The sequence below is a fragment of the Halichoerus grypus genome, chromosome 5 (assembly GCF_964656455.1).
Source record: "Halichoerus grypus chromosome 5, mHalGry1.hap1.1, whole genome shotgun sequence".
Taxonomy (NCBI): domain Eukaryota; kingdom Metazoa; phylum Chordata; class Mammalia; order Carnivora; family Phocidae; genus Halichoerus; species Halichoerus grypus.
Window position 1 is genome coordinate 105,155,978 of NC_135716.1, and position 18,882 is coordinate 105,174,859.

Here is an 18,882-nt window from a genome sequence, read left to right on the forward strand (position 1 = left end):
ATAATCACTTAATGAAAACTGACCCAGGAATGACACAGATGTTGAACTAGCAGATAAGGAAGGACATCAGTTATCGTAAGTGTATTCCATATGTTCAAAAAGTTATTTCAAGACATGGAAAATAATAAAAAACAAAACAGAACAAAAGATCGAAATAAAACTTTTTAAAAATGAAAACTATAAGGTCTGAGATGAAAAATCTACAACATGGAATTAATGGATGGTGAGACATGGCAGAAAAAAAATTAGTGACTTTCAAGACACAGCAACAGAAATACCCAAAATGAAACAAAGAGAGAAAACAGAGTCTAAAAAATTGAAAAAGCATCAGTGATCTGTGGAAAAACTCAAGTGGCCTAATATATAGATAAAGTCCTCAAAGAAGAGTAAAGAGAGGGGGGATATCAAGTATTTAAAGAAATAATGGGTAGAAAAATCCCCAAATTTGATAAAAACAACAAATTTATAGATCAAAGAAGTTCAATAAATCCCCAGTCAAGAAACATGAAGGAAATCACACCAAGAAACATCAAAATCAAATTGCTCAAAACCAGTAATAAAGAAAATATCTTACAAGTAGCCAGAGGGGGGAAAATGTCATAGTAAGTTCAGAGGAACAATGATAAGGATGACAGATTTCTCATGGGAAACAATAAAAGCAAGAAGACAGTGGAGCAGTATCTTTAAAGGTACAGTAGATTCTTGGATAATACAGGTTTGAACTGTGCACGTCCACTTACACATTGTTTTTTTTTACAGTACAGTACTGTCAATGTATTTTCTTTTCCTCATAAATTTTTTTTTTTTTAAGATTTTATTTATTTGAGAGAGAGAGACAGAGAATGAGCAGTGGGGAGGGGCAGAGGGAGAGGGAGAAGCAGACTCCCCACAGAGCAGGGAGCCATACGTGGGGCTCAAACCTAGAACCTGGAGATCACGACCCCTGCTGAAGGCAGAGGCTAACCGACTGAGCCACCCAGGCGCCCCTCCTTATGATTTTCTTAATAACATTCTCTTTTCTCTAGCTTACTTACTGTTAGATTACAGCATATAATACATATAACATACAAAATATGTGTTATCTGTAAAGCTTCTGGTCAACAATAGGCTATTAGTAGTTAAGTTCTGGGGGAATCTAAAGTTATACCTGGATTTTTGGCTGCATGGGGAGTGGGGTCAGTGTCCCTAACCTCTGCATTGTTTAAGGGTCAACTGTACTTAGAGATTAAAACTGTCGGCCTAGAATTCCATACTTGGTGAAAATATCTTTCAAAAATAAAGGTGATTTTTCAATGTCAGAGAAAGATGTTACAAATAAGCAAGGCTGAAGCTACAGTGAACCCTATTGTGGTGGATATGAATCAGAGATATCAGTATCTGCTAATATATATATATATACACACACATATATGTATATATACTATACATATATATCTGCTAATACACACATACACACACACACACACACACACACACACATATGTATATATAATGTCAGTTTGATTCAAAGCAAATCCTGAAATGTAGAACATGTAGATGTTTCAGTCATGTTTAAAACTGCTCTTTGGTAAAGTAAATCCCTCCCAATGATATTTGACAGATGGTAAATTCTACATCACAACATTAAATACCAAAGCTATTCTTTGTGAACAGGAGATTGGTAAGCTATTCTTTATGAACAGGAGATTTCAATAAAAGATATTAAGAGAATGCTGGACTCTTTCAATTTACTGTAATCCAATCAAATACCCCTATCTTTGCCTAGAGAAATACAAATACTCTGTTTTGCATACTGCAGATAATGTGAAGAATGGAATTTCTAGGCATTCCTTGAAAAAATTATAATTTAGTGATAAGTACTGCTAACCACATTCTTGGACTGTACTAAATTATGAATATAATTTTTTTCCATAGCAAATGGCTTTAGCAAATAAGAAACAAATTATCCAAATGTCATTAACTGCAAAAATTTAGGGACTCACTTCTACTTCTCACATTGTACAGTGAAACTTATAATTTTTTTTCCAAGTAGCTATATACCTAAATTTTTCTATACATAATTTGGCATAAATATACTAAGTGTTAATAAGGCTTATGTTTGGCCCAATAATTTCATATACACATATGTTTTCTGAGGAATTAATCAATGATGTAAACATAGAGTATATTCATAACAGCTTCATTTATTATAATTAAATAAACTGACAACAAACTATCTAAAGATTGGGAATGATTAAATAAATTATGGTACAAATTATGGTATTATCCAAGTTAGAATATTATTAGCCATTATAAGTCATGTTATTTAAAGATATTTAATAACACGGCTACTTTTATTCCATTTTGTTCATTTTATGCATCTATAGAGATCTTTTGAAATCCTTTCTAGAAAAAAGCATGGCTGAAATGTGGCAGTAAGCTAGGAGGTGGAATTCACCCACCATTATACTATAAGCAGGTTTCAACTTGCTTGGATAGTATAAACCCAATTTTGTTTTGAAACAAAGAGCACAGAACAAAGGCTTTTTATACACTTCTATAATTTTATAATTGGGAAAACATCATTTTAAAGTTAGAGATACAATTATGAAGAGATAGTTTGAGAAATAATTGCCCAAAGATTTAAAACATGATATTTTAATACTCAGTGACTGTGAGAACCATAAATATCTACATCTTTACAATAATGATTAAATTTATTATGGAAGAAGTGGTATTATTTTGAACAGGTACAAACACCAGAGACTAGCTGTCTGAGCATATTTAAACAACCTGTCCCCTGTTCAGCTTACACAAATATTGTTTTTATCATTACACAAGGATTCAGAGAACTTGTAGTACAAAGGTTAAAACTCATCCAAAATCTCAAAACAGTATTTAGATCAGTGGTATACCCTCAGAAGAAAACTGACAAGCATTCTCTAAACATGAATATTTATTTATTTATAGAATACACATGTATGATGATTTATATATAAATTATAAAACATAAAAATGGGATAAGATGTAAATAAAATAAACAATATTTTAAATAACTAATTTATTAATGGACAGAAAAAATCTTTTAGCTCTCACTAAAATTTAGTATTGATAATATCTGTCAGTGATAGCAATGTGATTAAATAAATTTCATTAATTTTAAGTCTTGGTTTAATATTCTATGATAAAGTAATTTAAAGATTCCAACTTCTGTTTATTGATATTTGATTTAGCGGCCTCAGACTTAAAAAAAAAACACACAAAGATACCCAAATTCAAATGGAAGAAGCTCTTGGTGGCTGTGTTTACTAATCCATGACATTAATTTTTCAATCCCATTCACCAATTATGTAAAGATTTTTGTTGAAATGTGCTAGTAAAGATATATTTTCCTGCCATCATCAATTGTTTTTATAAGCTAATAAGATGTTCCATATTTATATATTAAACAGATGATTTGAAAACCAACAGAAATCCTTTATTTGGAAGATTTTAAACAGATTAGAAAATTTTGTTATCAACTTTTTAAAGAGGGCAGATATTCATTATATGGCTAAAATCATATGATGGAAGGGTTACTAAAATACATATTCAAAATGTTCTTGCTATAGCAAGGGTCAGCAAACTATATCCAGTCTACTATCTGTTTCTGTAAATAAAGTTTTATTGGAACACAGCCATACCCATTCATTTATGTGTCATTTATGGTTGCTTTCATGATACAATGGCAGAGCTGAGTAGCTCCAACAGAAAGTATATGGCCTGCAAAGCTGAAATATTTGCTATCTGAACCTTTACAGGAAATATGTGCTCAACTCTGCTCTATACTATCAATTTTCATCAAAAAGCAGTTAACTTTCTCACTCAGGTTTACCTCACAGTTAAATTGTGTTTATTTTTTCAGAAAATTTTTTTTCAGAAAATATTTTCTAAGAAAGCTACATGTCATTCCTGAAAAGGACAAATTTCAAACAGCAAATATCAAACATTTTCTAACTCATCTTTAAGTTTGACAACCTCTTGAGGTAAAAGAGGCATTTATGGTTATTCTACCTTTTTTGGCAAAGTATTGTACAGACTCTACTATTTAAGATAATATAACTTGTATATGTACTTAACCTGGATTAGCTAAAAATGTAATCCGTGGCAACATACTGCAAGCAAACCAGATATGGTGTGACTGTCAACCCCTTCCAGACCTCCAACCTCCACTCTTTTCTCAGAATATGTCCTTCTTGTTTATAACTCATGCGACACACAAACTGAAAGCATCAATGTCAATTTATGCATTACCAAAATGTAACTGCTTTTTTAAAAATCTTTTTAAAAAACTGATTGATTGATTGATTTTTAGTGATCTCTATACCCAACGTGGGGCTCAAACTCACGACCCTGAGATCAAGAGTCGCATGCTCTGACTGAGCCAGCCAGGTGCCCCCAAATTTAATAACTTTTTTAAAAACAAAAACAGATGAAAGAAAAAAAGGAAAAGAAAGGAAAAATCCTGTACTTTTTTCCTATATTCCAATAGATAGATCAGTGCCTACCCTTAAGGGTACATAGCCACTCTGTAGACCTCTAATACAACTCACTGAAACTAAAATTTTTATATACAGTAAATGAAACATTAGAATACCTAGAGTATGTCAGATTCCATAATTACTCACTCAGTTCGCTAAAATTAGCTTAGGTCATAGCAGTACATGGTGTGGCTATCTTATTCCTCATAGAACACTAGGAATACTTTACTCAGATTAGCCTGCCTCCTGCAGACAACTAGTAAAGTGAGTGATCAAACTATTAATATAAACTAAATTTTTCCATCTTGTTTCCCTCCACTAAATTTATATAAGCTCCAGATTCTAATCAAGAAAACTTTATAAGTATTTTCTTTTTTTTTTTTAAGATTTTATTTATTTATTCATTTGATAGAGAGAGACAGGGAGAGAGGGAACACAAGCAGGAGGAGTGGGAGAGGGAGAAGCAGGATTCCTGCGGAGCAGGGAGCCCGACGTGGGGCTTGATCCCAGGACCCTGGGATCATGACCTGAGCTGAAGGCAGACGCTTAACGACTGAGCCACCCAGGCGCCCCTATAAGTATTTTCTTTAAAAAAAAGTGTAAGTTGAAATTTGACCAACCAATATAAAAATGGAAGAACTCCAGGTTTGGGGAAAACTGATTTTGTTCATTATTCTGCCACTGAATGAAATAGGAAATATAGAAGGCTATGATTTGGCTAGAAAAAAATAATTATTTGGTCTTGTACTTGTTGAATTAGAAGAATCTATAGAGATACTAGCCTTGAAAATGAGGAGGAATCCTTTCTTAGGGAAAAGTGAAAAGAAAAGAAAAATGAAGAAGGACGTGGTGACCAATTAAATATGAAAGAACCAAAAACTGCCAGAGTTTTTCTTCACACCTAATTGGTCGCCAAGTCCTATGAATTTTAAAATGTCTCATACTCTATTCCCTTTTTTCTGACTCTGATGTAGTTAAACCCTTATCTTTAAACAGACATATTTTCAAAATAGCCTTCTTGAGGATTTCTTGTCTCCAATGTCTCTTCATCTTTCACATTATAATTATCTTCTATAACAATATGATCACCTCATTACTGCACACAAAAAACTGACATGTTCCCATTTATATCATTTGGTTGAATTTACTGGTTTTAACTAGAGTTACAGACTCAACCACATCACTCTTATTTTATAAACCCTTCACAGTTCCCTCTTCAACTAGCTTGGCTGATTTTACACTTTTTGCTAGCTTCAACTCATGTTTTAGTAATCAATCAGCAGGGATTTATTGACTGTTGTACATTGTACTAGGTTTATAATACTTGCCCTATCCTCACAGATCTTAAACTCTAGTTGGACACTGTAAGACCAATAAGCTTTTAGAAACTGCTACATCGTTCAGGACTTAATTGTTCTGTGACTATTGTATCATTGGAAATCAAAGAAAGGAGATAACAAAAAATTAAGGAAAGACCTCAAGGAGGAGGTGGAATTTTAGCTGAAAGTTGAGAGGTAGGCAACACACAGAATGATAGGAAAGGGATTTAATAAATATAGAGGAATCTGACAAAAATGAAAGTGTCAGGAGAGCTATGAGAAAAGCCAGTGGGGGGGCGCCTGGATGGCTCAGTCGTTAAGTGTCTGCCTTCGGCTCAGGTCATGATCCCAGGGTCCTGGGATTGAGCCCCACATCGGGCTCCCTGCTCAGTGGGAAGCCTGCTTCTCCCTCTCCCACTCCCCCGCTTGTGTTCCCTCTCTCGAAGTCTCTCTCTCTGTCAAATAAATAAATAAAATCTTTTTTAAAAAAAGGAAAAGCCAGTGGGGAGGGAATTAACAGGGGAACTGTAAAGATGTAGGACACTAGTAATGGGGAACAATGAGATAACAACCTTGGCTAAGGAAGGTGGATTTCATTATAGAATGTCTTGGAAGCCAGCCAGAAGCATTTAAATTTGACTATATAAACACCAATTAATGAAAAGGGAAGAGATGGCATAAGAAGATTATCTTTTTTTTGAGATTTTATTTATTTATTGGTCAGAGAGAGAGAGCACATGCACAAGCAGCGGGAGAGGCAGGCAGAAGGAGAAGCAGGCTCCCCGCTGAGCAAGGAGCCCGATGCGGGGCTCGATCCCTGGACCCTGGGATCATGACCTGAGCAGAAAGCAGCTGCTTAACCGACTGAGCCACCCAGGCATCCCAAGAAGATTATCCTAGTATACATATTCAGGCATATGAAAGAGAGAGACAGGCAAACAGAGACATTTGGAAAGAAATTATAGGGCTTAAAGAGACTACAGTTAAAGAGAAGAAATTGTCAAAGAAGAGTACATAGTTTCAAAGGCCTTGAAACTATGAAAATGGAGATATCACTAGAATAAACAGGATGTGAAATGAAGAAGGTTTGAGAATGGGGAGGAGATGGTTTTGGATATGTTAGACTTAAGCATCTCCAAGTGGAGCTATCCTGAGTCTATTCTATAGTGTAATACCTGGATGAAGCCAAGAAACCAGGGTGAAATAAATAGGTACAGTGATCTATCAATGCCTTATACCCATTTAGTCTTTAAAACCATGTATTATTAATTTTGAGCTTCAAAATCCAGGAAGGTAGAAGAGCAGAAATTAACATCTTCACTTCACAAATAAATTAATGTTAATAATTCATGTGACTTTCCCAAAGTCAAAAAAAGTTGTTAGCAGCAGAGCCAAGAAAATTCTAGTTTCTTACTCTTGCCATTATACTCCTGGCTTTCAAGAAGCAAGCAAAATTCAAGGCTCTTCTTCCAAAAAGAGCCGTCAGCATAGAAGCAACAAATGAGGCTATGAGAATGTATAATTCTTTGAGGGCAGAGGAAGAGAAAAAGAAAGAATTTCTTGCAGATAGATAGAATTAATTAAAATGTGGAAGGAAGAGAACTCAGCAAGAGACACCACCAAGTTGACAAGAGTACTCAAGAAAGTAGGGAAAAAATCAAAACCAGGAAAGTGCAGAGTCAGGAAAGCCAAAAATGGAGTAAGTACTCAGTGATCTTAAATGCCAAAGTTGGAAGAAGGTGATTTGGCATGGAGGTAACACATGTGATGGTTGAATTTTTTTTTTCTTTCAAAAATTTAACTCGAGATATTGGGGGAAAAAATCCTTCAATGTTTACTATCAACATCTATCTGTTATACTCTGCACTTTATATTTCATACATTAAACTTCTACTTCACAAGTTATATTAACATAAATGAGTGTGGAATGTTTTTCAATCTTGAAAAATTATAAAGTCTAAACAGAAAAGCTCAAATATATTTCAACATAACCTGATCAGTTTTTTCACTTTGTATTTGGCAAAAAATATTTTCAGCTTTATCTTCTCCATATTTGAGGGGCTTTTGAAAAACATAAATAATAGTTTGCTTTTTGCTGTGATCTATTTTACTAAATCAAAGTCCCAGTAAAGGAAAAGAATGAGGGCTATAAAAAAGAAAAACTAAAAAAAAAAAAAAAAAAAAAAAAGAAAAGGAAAACTATACATACACTCCAAGTAAAATTACAGATGAAGTAATTTACTAAGTTTTTATAATAATTGTTAATAGAAATAATATGGTCAATGTGTTGATCCTATACACACCTTCTTTTTTTTTTTTTTTTTTTTTTTTTAAAGATTTTATTTATTTATTTGACAGAGAGAGACATAGCGAGAGAGGGAACACAAGCAGGGGGAGTGGGAGAGGGAGAAGCAGGCTTCCCCGCCGTGCAGGGAGCCCGATGTGGGGCTCGATCCCAGGACCCCGGGATCACGACCTGAGCCGAAGGCAGACGCTTAACGACTGAGCCACCCAGGCGCCCCCTATACACACCTTCTGTCTTAAGTGGAAGTTACCATGGAAAGAAGAGTGAGCTACTTTATCCTTGTTTTAACATGACAAACATATTTTCAACTTTATAACTAAAATTAACTTTCATTAGTGATATTTTTAGAATGCAGCACCATCTTTGCACTGATCAAGTTTAGAAAGGTCCTTGGAAATTATATCTATCTTAAAGTTTAAAAAAAATTAATATGACATTTAATTAAAAATTTAAAAGACATAAAGAAAATTTAAAAGACACAGAGCCAACTAAACAACTTGCTACTGACCTTGTTCAAGTCTGAAGAGGGTCCTTTCCAGCTTTTCCATTTCGTTCAGAAATAAAATTCTAATCTGTTTACTGTGTCCCATTTTGGCTTCTAGAAGACTTGAAATCTTTCAGAAGAATTAAAAGAACTCCGAAATCGAATGAGTTACCCCTATGAAACAAAAAGGAATTAAGATAAAAAGAAAGTAACTATTATCTTAAATTCTTTAAGGCTGACAGCCGCACTTACATGTTCTAAATGTGTTTTAACCCTAGCAGAGCAAAGAGAATGAATTTTATAAATAAGACCTGAGAAGGCAAATTAATAGTTTCCTCCCTTCGAGCACAATAGGACCAAAGCAAAAACTATTGTGTTATAGATCCTTAAAATTAAAACAAAAAACAAAACTAAATTATTCTCAGAGAAAAGCAATACGTTTTGGAAAGCCTGGATTTGGGCTGGGGGGAAAATTCCCGGTCCCAAGCCAAAAGGCTTTGAAGACTACAAATGGCACTTCTGCTTACAAGAGATTAGTCTGCTCAAAGATAACAGGTGGGCGAGCTCCCCATTCCCAAATTCGGGTTGGAAGCCACCAATGGGGAGATGAGAACAGAGGGAAGCAGTTGTCGCCCCTGGAATAGCTGCTGCAGACATAGGATGGACAGACAGAGCTATAGATAGAACGCATTTCCCAGAGAGGCCAGCGGCATTCCTAGCACTTACACTGAGCAAGTTATACGTGCGGCTTCTGAGACACTGCAGGACCCGCGACTCCGGGGTTGGAGTCGGGGGAGGAGACGTGAAGGAAAGCAAAAGGGGAAAGGCAGGCTGCCCAGGCGCAAAAAGCAGCCCCAGACAAGGAGGGCCGGGCGCCGTGAAGGGCAAAGGGCGGGGCGGCCGCAGCGGGGCCAGGGCCGAGGCCGCCGTGTGAATGGCAGAAAGCTTCTCCGTGACTCCGCCTCGCGCTGGTCCCCGAGGAGACCCTCGACCCCCACCCTCCCCCCCCGGCCTCAAGTGCACACGCCAGGGTGGAGCTGTCAGGTCCCCTCGCCCACTTCCGGGCGGCTCTGCGCCGGCTCGCCGCGACCGCTAGTCTCGCGAGACTGTGGTCAGCGGGGCCGGGGTCGGGAGGCGGTAGAGGCCGAAGCTGCGAGCTTCTTTTTTTTCTCGCCGCTATGGAGGTGCGAGGTCCGGGTTGTGCACCTCCTTTATCAGCCCGTGAGCTCATGTTTGCACATTAAAATGCTGCGGTAGAAGGCTGCCCCTAAGTTGAGCTGCACAACAGGGTCGTTTTGTGGAACAGCTGAATGGTGGGAGGCAAGCGACCTGGCTTCTAGTGCTTCTTCTACCACGAAGTGTTTTGTGTCTTTGTTTTGATTTTTTAAAAATTTAAAATATCTATTTATTATTATATTTTTTTATGTGACCTAAGTTTGCTTGGCCCCAGTTCTCTGAATCTTGATTTCCCCATGTCTAAAATGAGGGCCCTGTGTACAATCTCTGACATTCCATCCTTCATGTGTCTACCAACTCTAGTCCTAACACAGGGCACATCTCGAATGCAGAGATGGAACTACTAGGTAGGTGAAGTGTGGCCAGTTTACAAACAATTGAGGGTGCAGATACCACTTGTACAACGTGGTTGTATCTCATGTACACTGCATAGACCTGAAGGTTGTATGGGGTTAAGGATAAGGAGGGCGCCTGTGGAGATGAGCACTGGGTGTTATACTCAACTAATGAATCTTTGAACACTACATCAAAAACTAATGATGTACTATATGCTGGCTAATTGAACATAATTAAAAAAATAAGACAGAAGAGCACTTGTTACACAGTATGGGCTCAATAAATATAACTACAATTCCTTAAAAAAAAAAAAAAGGATCTACAGACCTGTACCCCTGAAACAAATAATATATGTTTTAAAAAAAGGATTTATACTGGCTATCGCTGTACATATTTTAGGCCAGAAATTAGGATGTGGTACAGATGCCTATGGAGATTTAATGCCTGGGGAAAAGAAAACCCCTCTTGTAGAGCACTTTGAGGACACCTAAGGATCATGAGAAAACGGACAAAAGATTTGGAGTGTGGAGAAAAATCTTGCTTCCCTTATTGTGGAAATACTGTAGGTCCAAAAACAATAATGGTTTAAAAACTGAAGATCCTGAAATGTTTGTTTCAGATTTCTGAGAATGGCTAGTTGCAAGTGGTCCAAAACTGAGTTTGGGAATGTGTAGCTCACTTATTCATTCAACTAGTATTTATTGAGCACCTAGGATTTGCCAGGCATGGAAGTGAAACAAATTCACTGCCCTCATGGAACTCCTACATTTTATTTGTGGGAGACAGATAAACAAATTAAGTAAGTAAATTATATAAGATAATGAAAGGTTGTAAGAAAAAAAAGAAGTGGGAAGTGGAAGTGTGGAAGAGTCAGGAGAGGGATGTTTGCAATTGTAAATACAATAGTCAGTAAAGGACTTGGTGGTAAATTGACATTTGATCCCAATCAGAGTAAGAGGAAGGAGGATATCCAGGGTAGAGGGTTACACACAGAGGTACAGAAGTGGAAAGGCCATGAGGTAGAAGCATATTTGGTGGATTCAAGGAGGCCACCAAAGCTGAGAAGAGAGTGGTAAGAAATTAGGACAGATAATGGAGTGGGGTTGGCAGCCAGATCTTATAAGGCTTTGTAGGCTATGGCAAGGATTTGGACTTTTAATCAGGGCAAAAGAAACATTGGAGGATTTTGAACAGAGGAGTGACATAATCTGGTAGACCTTCTAAAAGGATTACTCTGCAACTTTATAGTTGAGACATGCTAGAAGTGTAAAATAGCTAAATAAGCTGGAGGGTATGGTGACGAAGGAAGCAAGATCAGTTATTTCAGTTAACCAAGAGATACTGGTGTGTGTGTGTGTGAGAGAGAGAGAGAGAGAGAAAAGAAGGTATAGTAGTAAAGGTGGTAAGAAGTTTTGAATTATGGGTCTATTTTGAAAGTAGAGCTTATACTGATGGATAGAAAGGAGTCATGGATGATTCTAAGATTTTTAGCTTGAGCAATCAGAAGATTACTGTCCAATAGAAATACATGAAAAAAAAAAGAAAAGAAATATGTGCTACATAGGTAAAAAAATCTTTCAAGTAGCATCAAAAAAGTAAAGAGAAACAGGTGAAATTAATTTTAAAGATTTTATTTATTTATTTGACAGAAAGAGACATAGCAAGAGAAGGAACACAAGCAAGGGGAATGAGAGAGGGAGAAGCAGGCTTCCTGCTGAGCAGGGCGCCCCATGCGGGGCTTGATCCCAGGCTCCTGGGATCATGACCTGAGCTGAAGGCACCCCAGGTGAAATTAATTTTAATAATAAATTTGATTTAACTCAGTATATCTTAAACATTATTTAAACATGCAATCAATATAAAATGTTACTGAGATATTTTAGGTTCTTTTTTCCTGCTAAGTCTTCAAAATTTGGTGTGTATTTTACACTTCAGCATGTCTCAATTACGATAGATACATTTCAAGCACTCCATAGCTTTGTGGCTAGTGGCTAGTGGCTACCATTTGGACAGTGCAGAAGAAGCTACCATTTAATGAGAGAGGAAGAAAAGGGAAGGAACAGAATTGGAGGATGAAATTCAGGAGTTTGGTTGTAGACTATCAGTAACCAAGTGAAGATAACTATTCATTTGTTTGACATGACTGTCAAATATCCAAGTGGAGATACTGAATGATCACTCGTAGCCCTGGTCTCTACAGTAGTGTTTTTCAAATTGTAAGTCATAACCCATTGAGGGTTGTAAAAGTAATTTGTTAGTTGCAACCAATGATTTTTGTTTTTTTTTAAAGATTTTTATTTATTATTTGTCAGAGAGAGAGAGCGCGTGGCAATGCAAGCCCAAGCAGGGGGAGCGGCAGGCAGAGGGAGAAGCAGGCTCCCTGCTGAGCAAGGAGCCCGATGACGGGACTCAATCCCAGTACCCTGGGATCACAACCTGAGCCGAAGGCAGACGCTTAACCGACTGATCCACCCAGGCACTCCAGCCAAAGGCAGACACTTAACCGACTGAGCTACCCAGGCGTCCCTGCAACCAACGATTTTTAAAATAAAATAGGAAAGAGCTGAATGCACTGTACCTGGTAAGACTATTATTTCAAAAAACTTCTGTTTCTATTATTTTTTGTTGTACTGGGTCATGTAATCCTCCAAGGGGTCATGGTCAAAAACATGTTTGAGAGCCACTGCTCTAGGGTGTATGCTGTAGAAAAGCATAATAATTCATGATTATGAAATGTGCCTGGTTTTCAACCCAGCTCTGCCCCTAACTCGCTGTGAAGCTTTGGAAAATACTCAACCTTTTTGTGCTTTGGTTTTTACAACTGTAAAATAGGGATAAACATAAAAGCTACTATTAATTTCTTTTATTATTTTTTTAAGATTTTATTTATTCATTTGACAGAGAAAGAGAGAGGGAACACAAGCAGGGGGAGTGGGAGAGGGAGAGGGAGAAGGAGAAGCAGGCCTCCTGCAGAGCAGAGAGCCTGATGTGGGGCTTGATCCCAGGATCCTGGGATCATGACCTGAGCTGAAGGCCGACTCTTAACAACTGAGCCACCCACGTGCCCCTAGAAGCTACTATTAATTGAATGGGGACTTAGAACTGTGCCTGAGACGTACTAAGTACTGTGGAAGTACAAATATTACAGTGGGACCCTAACTGATGTGAAACACAGTTCATGTTCATGTTTGTCTTCAGGCTCTCCTACCCATACCCCCTTCCACTTTCAGTCTGTCCTATGACCCTCTCATTGCACTGCCCTCCTGTTCATCACTCTTCTCCAGGGCTCCAAAATTAGCCTTTCTTGCTGTCCCTCCGCCAGCAAAACTGTCACGTTAGTGCCCAATATTTTAGCTAGAAATAAGGAGTAAAACAGACTGACGAAATGAATTCCTTTAGTGGGGAATTATTCTTATACAAATGCTTGAATTTTAAAAGATCTGTCAATCCAAATGATCTTAATTTTGGAAATTTCATATTGTGAAAGAAAGTGAGGAATGTTAAGTAATGAAAACACCATGATTCAATGTGACATGTCTCCAAGATGACATTTACAAGCCACATAGTGCCCTTTTTAAAAAAGAAAAGTCACACTAGTGTGCTATTTGTGACATTCTTGGAATGCCAGTGAATTTGCTGTCTAGGGCTACAGTGGTGCCATGTGCTGTCTTCATTTTGGCAAACATTTGTCATGAGCCTGTCCTGTGCATAACAGTGATCTATATATACACAATAATCTCATGCTGGAGTTGTCAGGAGAAGAATCTCCTTGAGGAATATCTGATGGATAATCTCAGCTATTTGGCAGTGACTCTAGGGTTTTCTAAAACATTGATATTAATGTATTTGGGGAGTGGGAGAAGGACTGTAGTCAGAAGGGTCAGAAAACACTACAGTGTTTCTTAAGGTCTGTGTATGTGTGTGTCTGTTTTTGGAAAGGAAAGGAGTTATTTGGGGTATTAAGTATAGTTCAGTCCCAATCCTGTGATAATTTGGGTCTGAAGTGGACAAGTCTGCCTCATTTAGTTTTTATATCCATCAGCATTTTTTGGTGTATTTTATTTTGTAGCAATAATATACTGATATTGTTAATAATATTATTTTGTAAAATTTGGAATTGTGTTTCCAAAATCTCTTCTAAATTGAACAATTTATTCTGCACTTTTTTGAAATATCCAGATTTAGCCAGTGAAGAGAAGAAGGGGAGATAGGAAAGGAAATAGAGTTGACGTCAGACAAGTAGAAGGACCTAATATAATGACAGAGATATGGAAACCAGAGAGAGATTTTTTGAAAAGGGGTCGTACAATATAAAGAAAACGGACTTTGGAAACAAACCAGGGATTAGTTTTAATCTCTCTGAATTACTGTTGATTCATCTGTAAAATGGAGAGAATAACACTTCACTTGGAGGATCGTTATGAAGATTAGATGAAATAATGAAAGCATTTATCAAAAATCAGGCTTTTAATAAGTGATAGTTTAAAAAGAGAAGGGCTGATGGCTAGTTGTCTTTGCTGGGTGAGGATGGCACTTAGACAAAGCAGATGAAGAAGAGGCTCCCAGAGCATGGGAATCAAAAGACATAATCAAAAGGTATCTTACTCAGTGAAGAGGGAGTATAAAAGTGAGTTCATAGAGTGAAGTCAGAGCCCAAGGTTTTAGCCTAAATTATAGAAAACAGAGGAAGGACGTTAAGAATGAAGTAAGGTTTAGTTGCTGTGCAATTAATATTTGTTAGAAAAATTATAGAGATGCACATATATAGAGGTAAAGATAGTTGTATTTTATTTATTTTTTTAAAGTGATTACATACAACTCTTTTTTTTTTTTTTTAAGATTTTATTTATTTATTTAACAGAGAGAGAGAGAGAGCACAAGCGGGGGAGTGGCAGGCAGAGGGAGAAGCAGGCTCTCCACTGAGCAAGGAGCCTGATACGGGACTCAATCCCAGGACCCCGAGATCGTGACCTGAGCCTGAGGCAGACACTTAACCAATTGAGCCACAACTGAGCCCTGATGTTTTTATTAAAAAACAAAAAAATAACAGTCAAAATTTGGGCTCTTAGAGCTTGCATAGGAAAAGTCATTTAAAAAGTCCTAAGCACCAGGGTGCCTCGGTGACTCAGTTGGTTAAGTGTCTCCCTTTGGTTCAGGTCATGATTCCAGGGTCCTGGGATGGAGCCTAGCATGGGCCTCCGTGCTCAGTGGGGCGTCTGCTTCCCCCGCCATTCCCTCTGCCCCTCCCCTCGCTCGCTCGCTCTCTCTGTCTCTCAAATAAATAAATAAATAAGTCTTTTTAAAAAGTCCTAAGCATTGATATAACAAATAAACCAAAAACAGTGTATGGAATGCTTGGAAACCATGATAGGAAGAAACTCGAGATGGTTTTTTAATGGTGATATTTTCTTTTTTCTAACGATAGGTCTTATAAAATGTTCTTTGGCCCCAAATTTAAAGCTAAATCATTTTACCCTCGCAAATAAATTTAACTTCCTTTTGAAATCCTGACTCCAGAGTTTCCCTGTAGAAAGGTTTAGAGTTGGCAGTCTGGTTGGGGAGAAAGGACAAGAGAAGGAGGGCTTGAGCTGATTTTCTATATTTGTAAGGACTACTTCAGCTGCATATGACAGAAAAAAACAAAACAAAGCAACAGTGGCTTAAACAAGAGATAAATTTGTTTATCACATAAAACTTTAGAGGTGAGCAATTCAAAGCTGGTGTGGCAGCTCTGTAAAGTCATCAGGAAGCCAGGCTCTCTCTAGCTCACAGCTTCCTCCCTCTTATTATGTGGACCTTGTCATAGTGCAAGAAGGCTACCAGAGCTCCAGCTATCATATCCAAGTTCGGGCAACATGATGGAGGAAGAGGAAAAGAAGGATGCACCTCCTCCCTTTAAGTATTCCTGGAAATACCAGACAGCATATCTGTTTCTATCTCATTCACCAAAACTTGGTCAGCTGCATCTAGGCAGCAGTGAGACTAGTCCAAACCCAGGTTTTGTTATTAAGGAAAGAGAGAATGAATAAGTAGTGTCTGTTACAGTTTGCATGTACTTTTTTATTTTAATTGTTTTCAAAGCGATACAGTTTGGAGCAAGAGGATGGAAGGTTCAGGGGGAATGTCTCCAAGAAAAAAAATGGGGAGGAGGCACCTGGCTGGCTCAGTTGGTTGAGTGTGTAACCCTTGATCTTGGGGTTGTGAGTTTTTTTTTTTTTAAAGATTTTATTTATTCATTTGAGACACAGAGATACACACAGAGAAAGAGAGCGCCTGAGCAGGGGGAGCGGCAGAGAGAGAGGGAGAAGCAGGCTCCCCGCTGAGTCAGGAGCCCAATGTGGGGCTCGATTCCAGGACCCTGGGATCATGACCTGAGCAGAAGGCAGACACTTAGCCATCTCAGCCACCCAGGCGCCCCAGGGTTGTGAGTTTGAGCCCCACGTGTGGCGTAGAGATTGCTTAAAAAAAGAAAAGGAAAGGATAGAGAAAAGAAAAGAAAAACGATGGAACTGATTGTTTAGTGTGCCTGGCCACACTGAGAGATGTTTCACAAAAACCTTAGTTTTCTGTCAGAAAGCTTGGGGGTGATAAAGCAAACAAACTTGCCAAAAAAATTTAAAAAGTCCAGTTGGAGACTGCAGTTATAGATCTGTCAGCCAAATGAGCTTGCTACAACTAAACTCCAGAACCAGACAACTTACTCTCCCCATCACGGACGGATTGGGGAAATCATGCTCACTGCATGTTTATTCCCCAGAAAGAAGGACAGAGGTGAGCCAAGCTGACCAGTTATTTTTCCCAAATTTACCAACTAGGTAAATCACTCCCCCTCCCCAGGAATGGAGTGAGTTAACTAGAGCAAAGAGAAGCCAGAGGTTTGTTTAGGGAAGCTCTTTCTTTAAAAAAAATAGAATTAGGGAAAAACATTCATCTTCAGACATTATGCAAGTCCCTTAACCTCTTTTGTGCTCTACTTCCTAAGCTGTAATTTATTTTTCAAGTATATGTAAAAATAAAATGTCTGAAATGTTTCAAAAATTAATATATACCCTATAAATAGTTAATAACAGTTAATATTTAATGAACATCTAAGAGATGCCAGGCAGTGTTCTAAGCCCATTACGTGTACTAACTCAATTCCCAAAACAACATTATTATTACCCCTAACTTAAAGATATGGAAACTGAGTGCCCAAGCTTAAGTAACTTGTTTAAGGTCACATAGCGGTCAAGTGGAAGAATGTGATTTCAACTGCATTCTCAGTGATTCTGTTCAGTAAACTCTAAATCTGAGGGCACTGATGTTATTCCCATGGCGTGGAAATCAATAAAGGTTTTATAAATCGAATTTGGATGTTGCTGACTTTATATATGGCTGTGTCAACAGTGAGTTTGTTTTCTTTTAGGAATATTCTGGCTAATCTAATAGTCATCTCAGGACAGCTCCTTCAGGAAATCTTTCCCACCTTGCCCTTCCCACCATGGGTCTGGATTAGGTTTGCCTCCTTCATGTCCTCTATTGTATGATATATGATATCATGTTAAATGAGGACTGTTTTTTTCTTTTTTTTTTTTTTTTAAAGATTTTATTTATTTATTTGACAGAGAGAGACAATGCGAGAGAAGGAACGCAGGGGGAGTGGGAGAGGGAGAAGCAGGCTTTCCGCTGAGTGGGGAGCCCGGTGCAGGGCTTGATCCCAGGACCCTGGGATCATGACCTGAGCCGAAGGCAGATGCGCTTAACGACTGAGCCACCCAGGCACCCCGATGACTGTCTTTTTCTTTTCTCCCTTTCTCACTAGAATTTTTGAGGCAGGGATTGTGTTTTCTGTCTCTGGGCGGTAGAGTTGTAAAATTATTTGCACTTCTTAGATATACAAGAAAACTATAGTTTCTTCTTTCAAAATAATTTAAATAAGCCCTCTATTTTAGAATAGTTTTAGAGTTAAAAAAATAGTTGCAAGAGGGTATAGAGAGATCCCCATTTCTTCAAGCCCAGGTTCACCTATTGTTAACATCTTACAATAATAGTATGATGCATTTGTTACAATTAGTGAACTGATATTGACACATTATTATAGTCCACAGTTTATTCAGATTTCCTCAGTTTTTACCTACTATCCTTTTTCTATTCTGGGTTCCCATCAGGATACCACATTACTTTTAGTTGTCATGTTTCCTTAAACTGCTTTTGGCTGTGACAGTTTCTTAGACTTTCCTTTTTTATTTTTATTTAATTAATTAATTAATTTTTAGATATTTTTTTTTTTTTTTTTAAAGATTTTATTTATTTATTTGACAGAGAGAGACACAGTGAGAGAGGGAACACAAGCAGGGGGAGTGGGAGAGGGAGAAGCAGGCCTCCCGCGGAGCAGGGAGCCCGATGTGGGACTCGATCCCAGGACCCTGGGACCATGACCTGAGCCGAAGGCAGTTGCTTAACAACTGAGCCACCCAGGCGCCCTAATTTTTAGATATTTTTATATATTTATTTGAGAGAGAGAGAGAGAACATGAGTGGAGGGGAATAGGGGCAGAGGGAGAGGGAGAAGCAGACTCCCCACTGAGCAGGGAGCCCGATGTGGGGCTTGATCCCAGGACCCTGAGATCATGACCTAAGCCGAAGGCAAACGCTTAACCGACTGAGCAACCCAGGCGCCCCAGACTTTCCTTTTAAAAAAAAAAAGTAGTTTTATTGTTATGTA

General features: G+C 37.9%; 1 protein-coding gene across 1 annotated transcript in view; it reads right to left on the reverse strand.

The window, feature by feature from the left end:
- The window catches only part of AGL (amylo-alpha-1,6-glucosidase and 4-alpha-glucanotransferase), a 77,655-nt gene extending 67,963 nt beyond the window's left edge, over nt 1–9,692 (reverse strand). Inside the window, exons 1-2 of the mRNA XM_036069525.2 lie at nt 9,334–9,692; nt 8,632–8,781 (exon numbers count right to left, since the gene is read on the reverse strand). Of these exons, the coding sequence (XP_035925418.2) occupies nt 8,632–8,713 (82 nt within the window). The 5' untranslated portion in view covers nt 8,714–8,781; nt 9,334–9,692. The remainder of the gene's footprint in view (nt 1–8,631; nt 8,782–9,333) is intronic.
- Between the last annotated feature and the right edge of the window lie 9,190 nt (nt 9,693–18,882).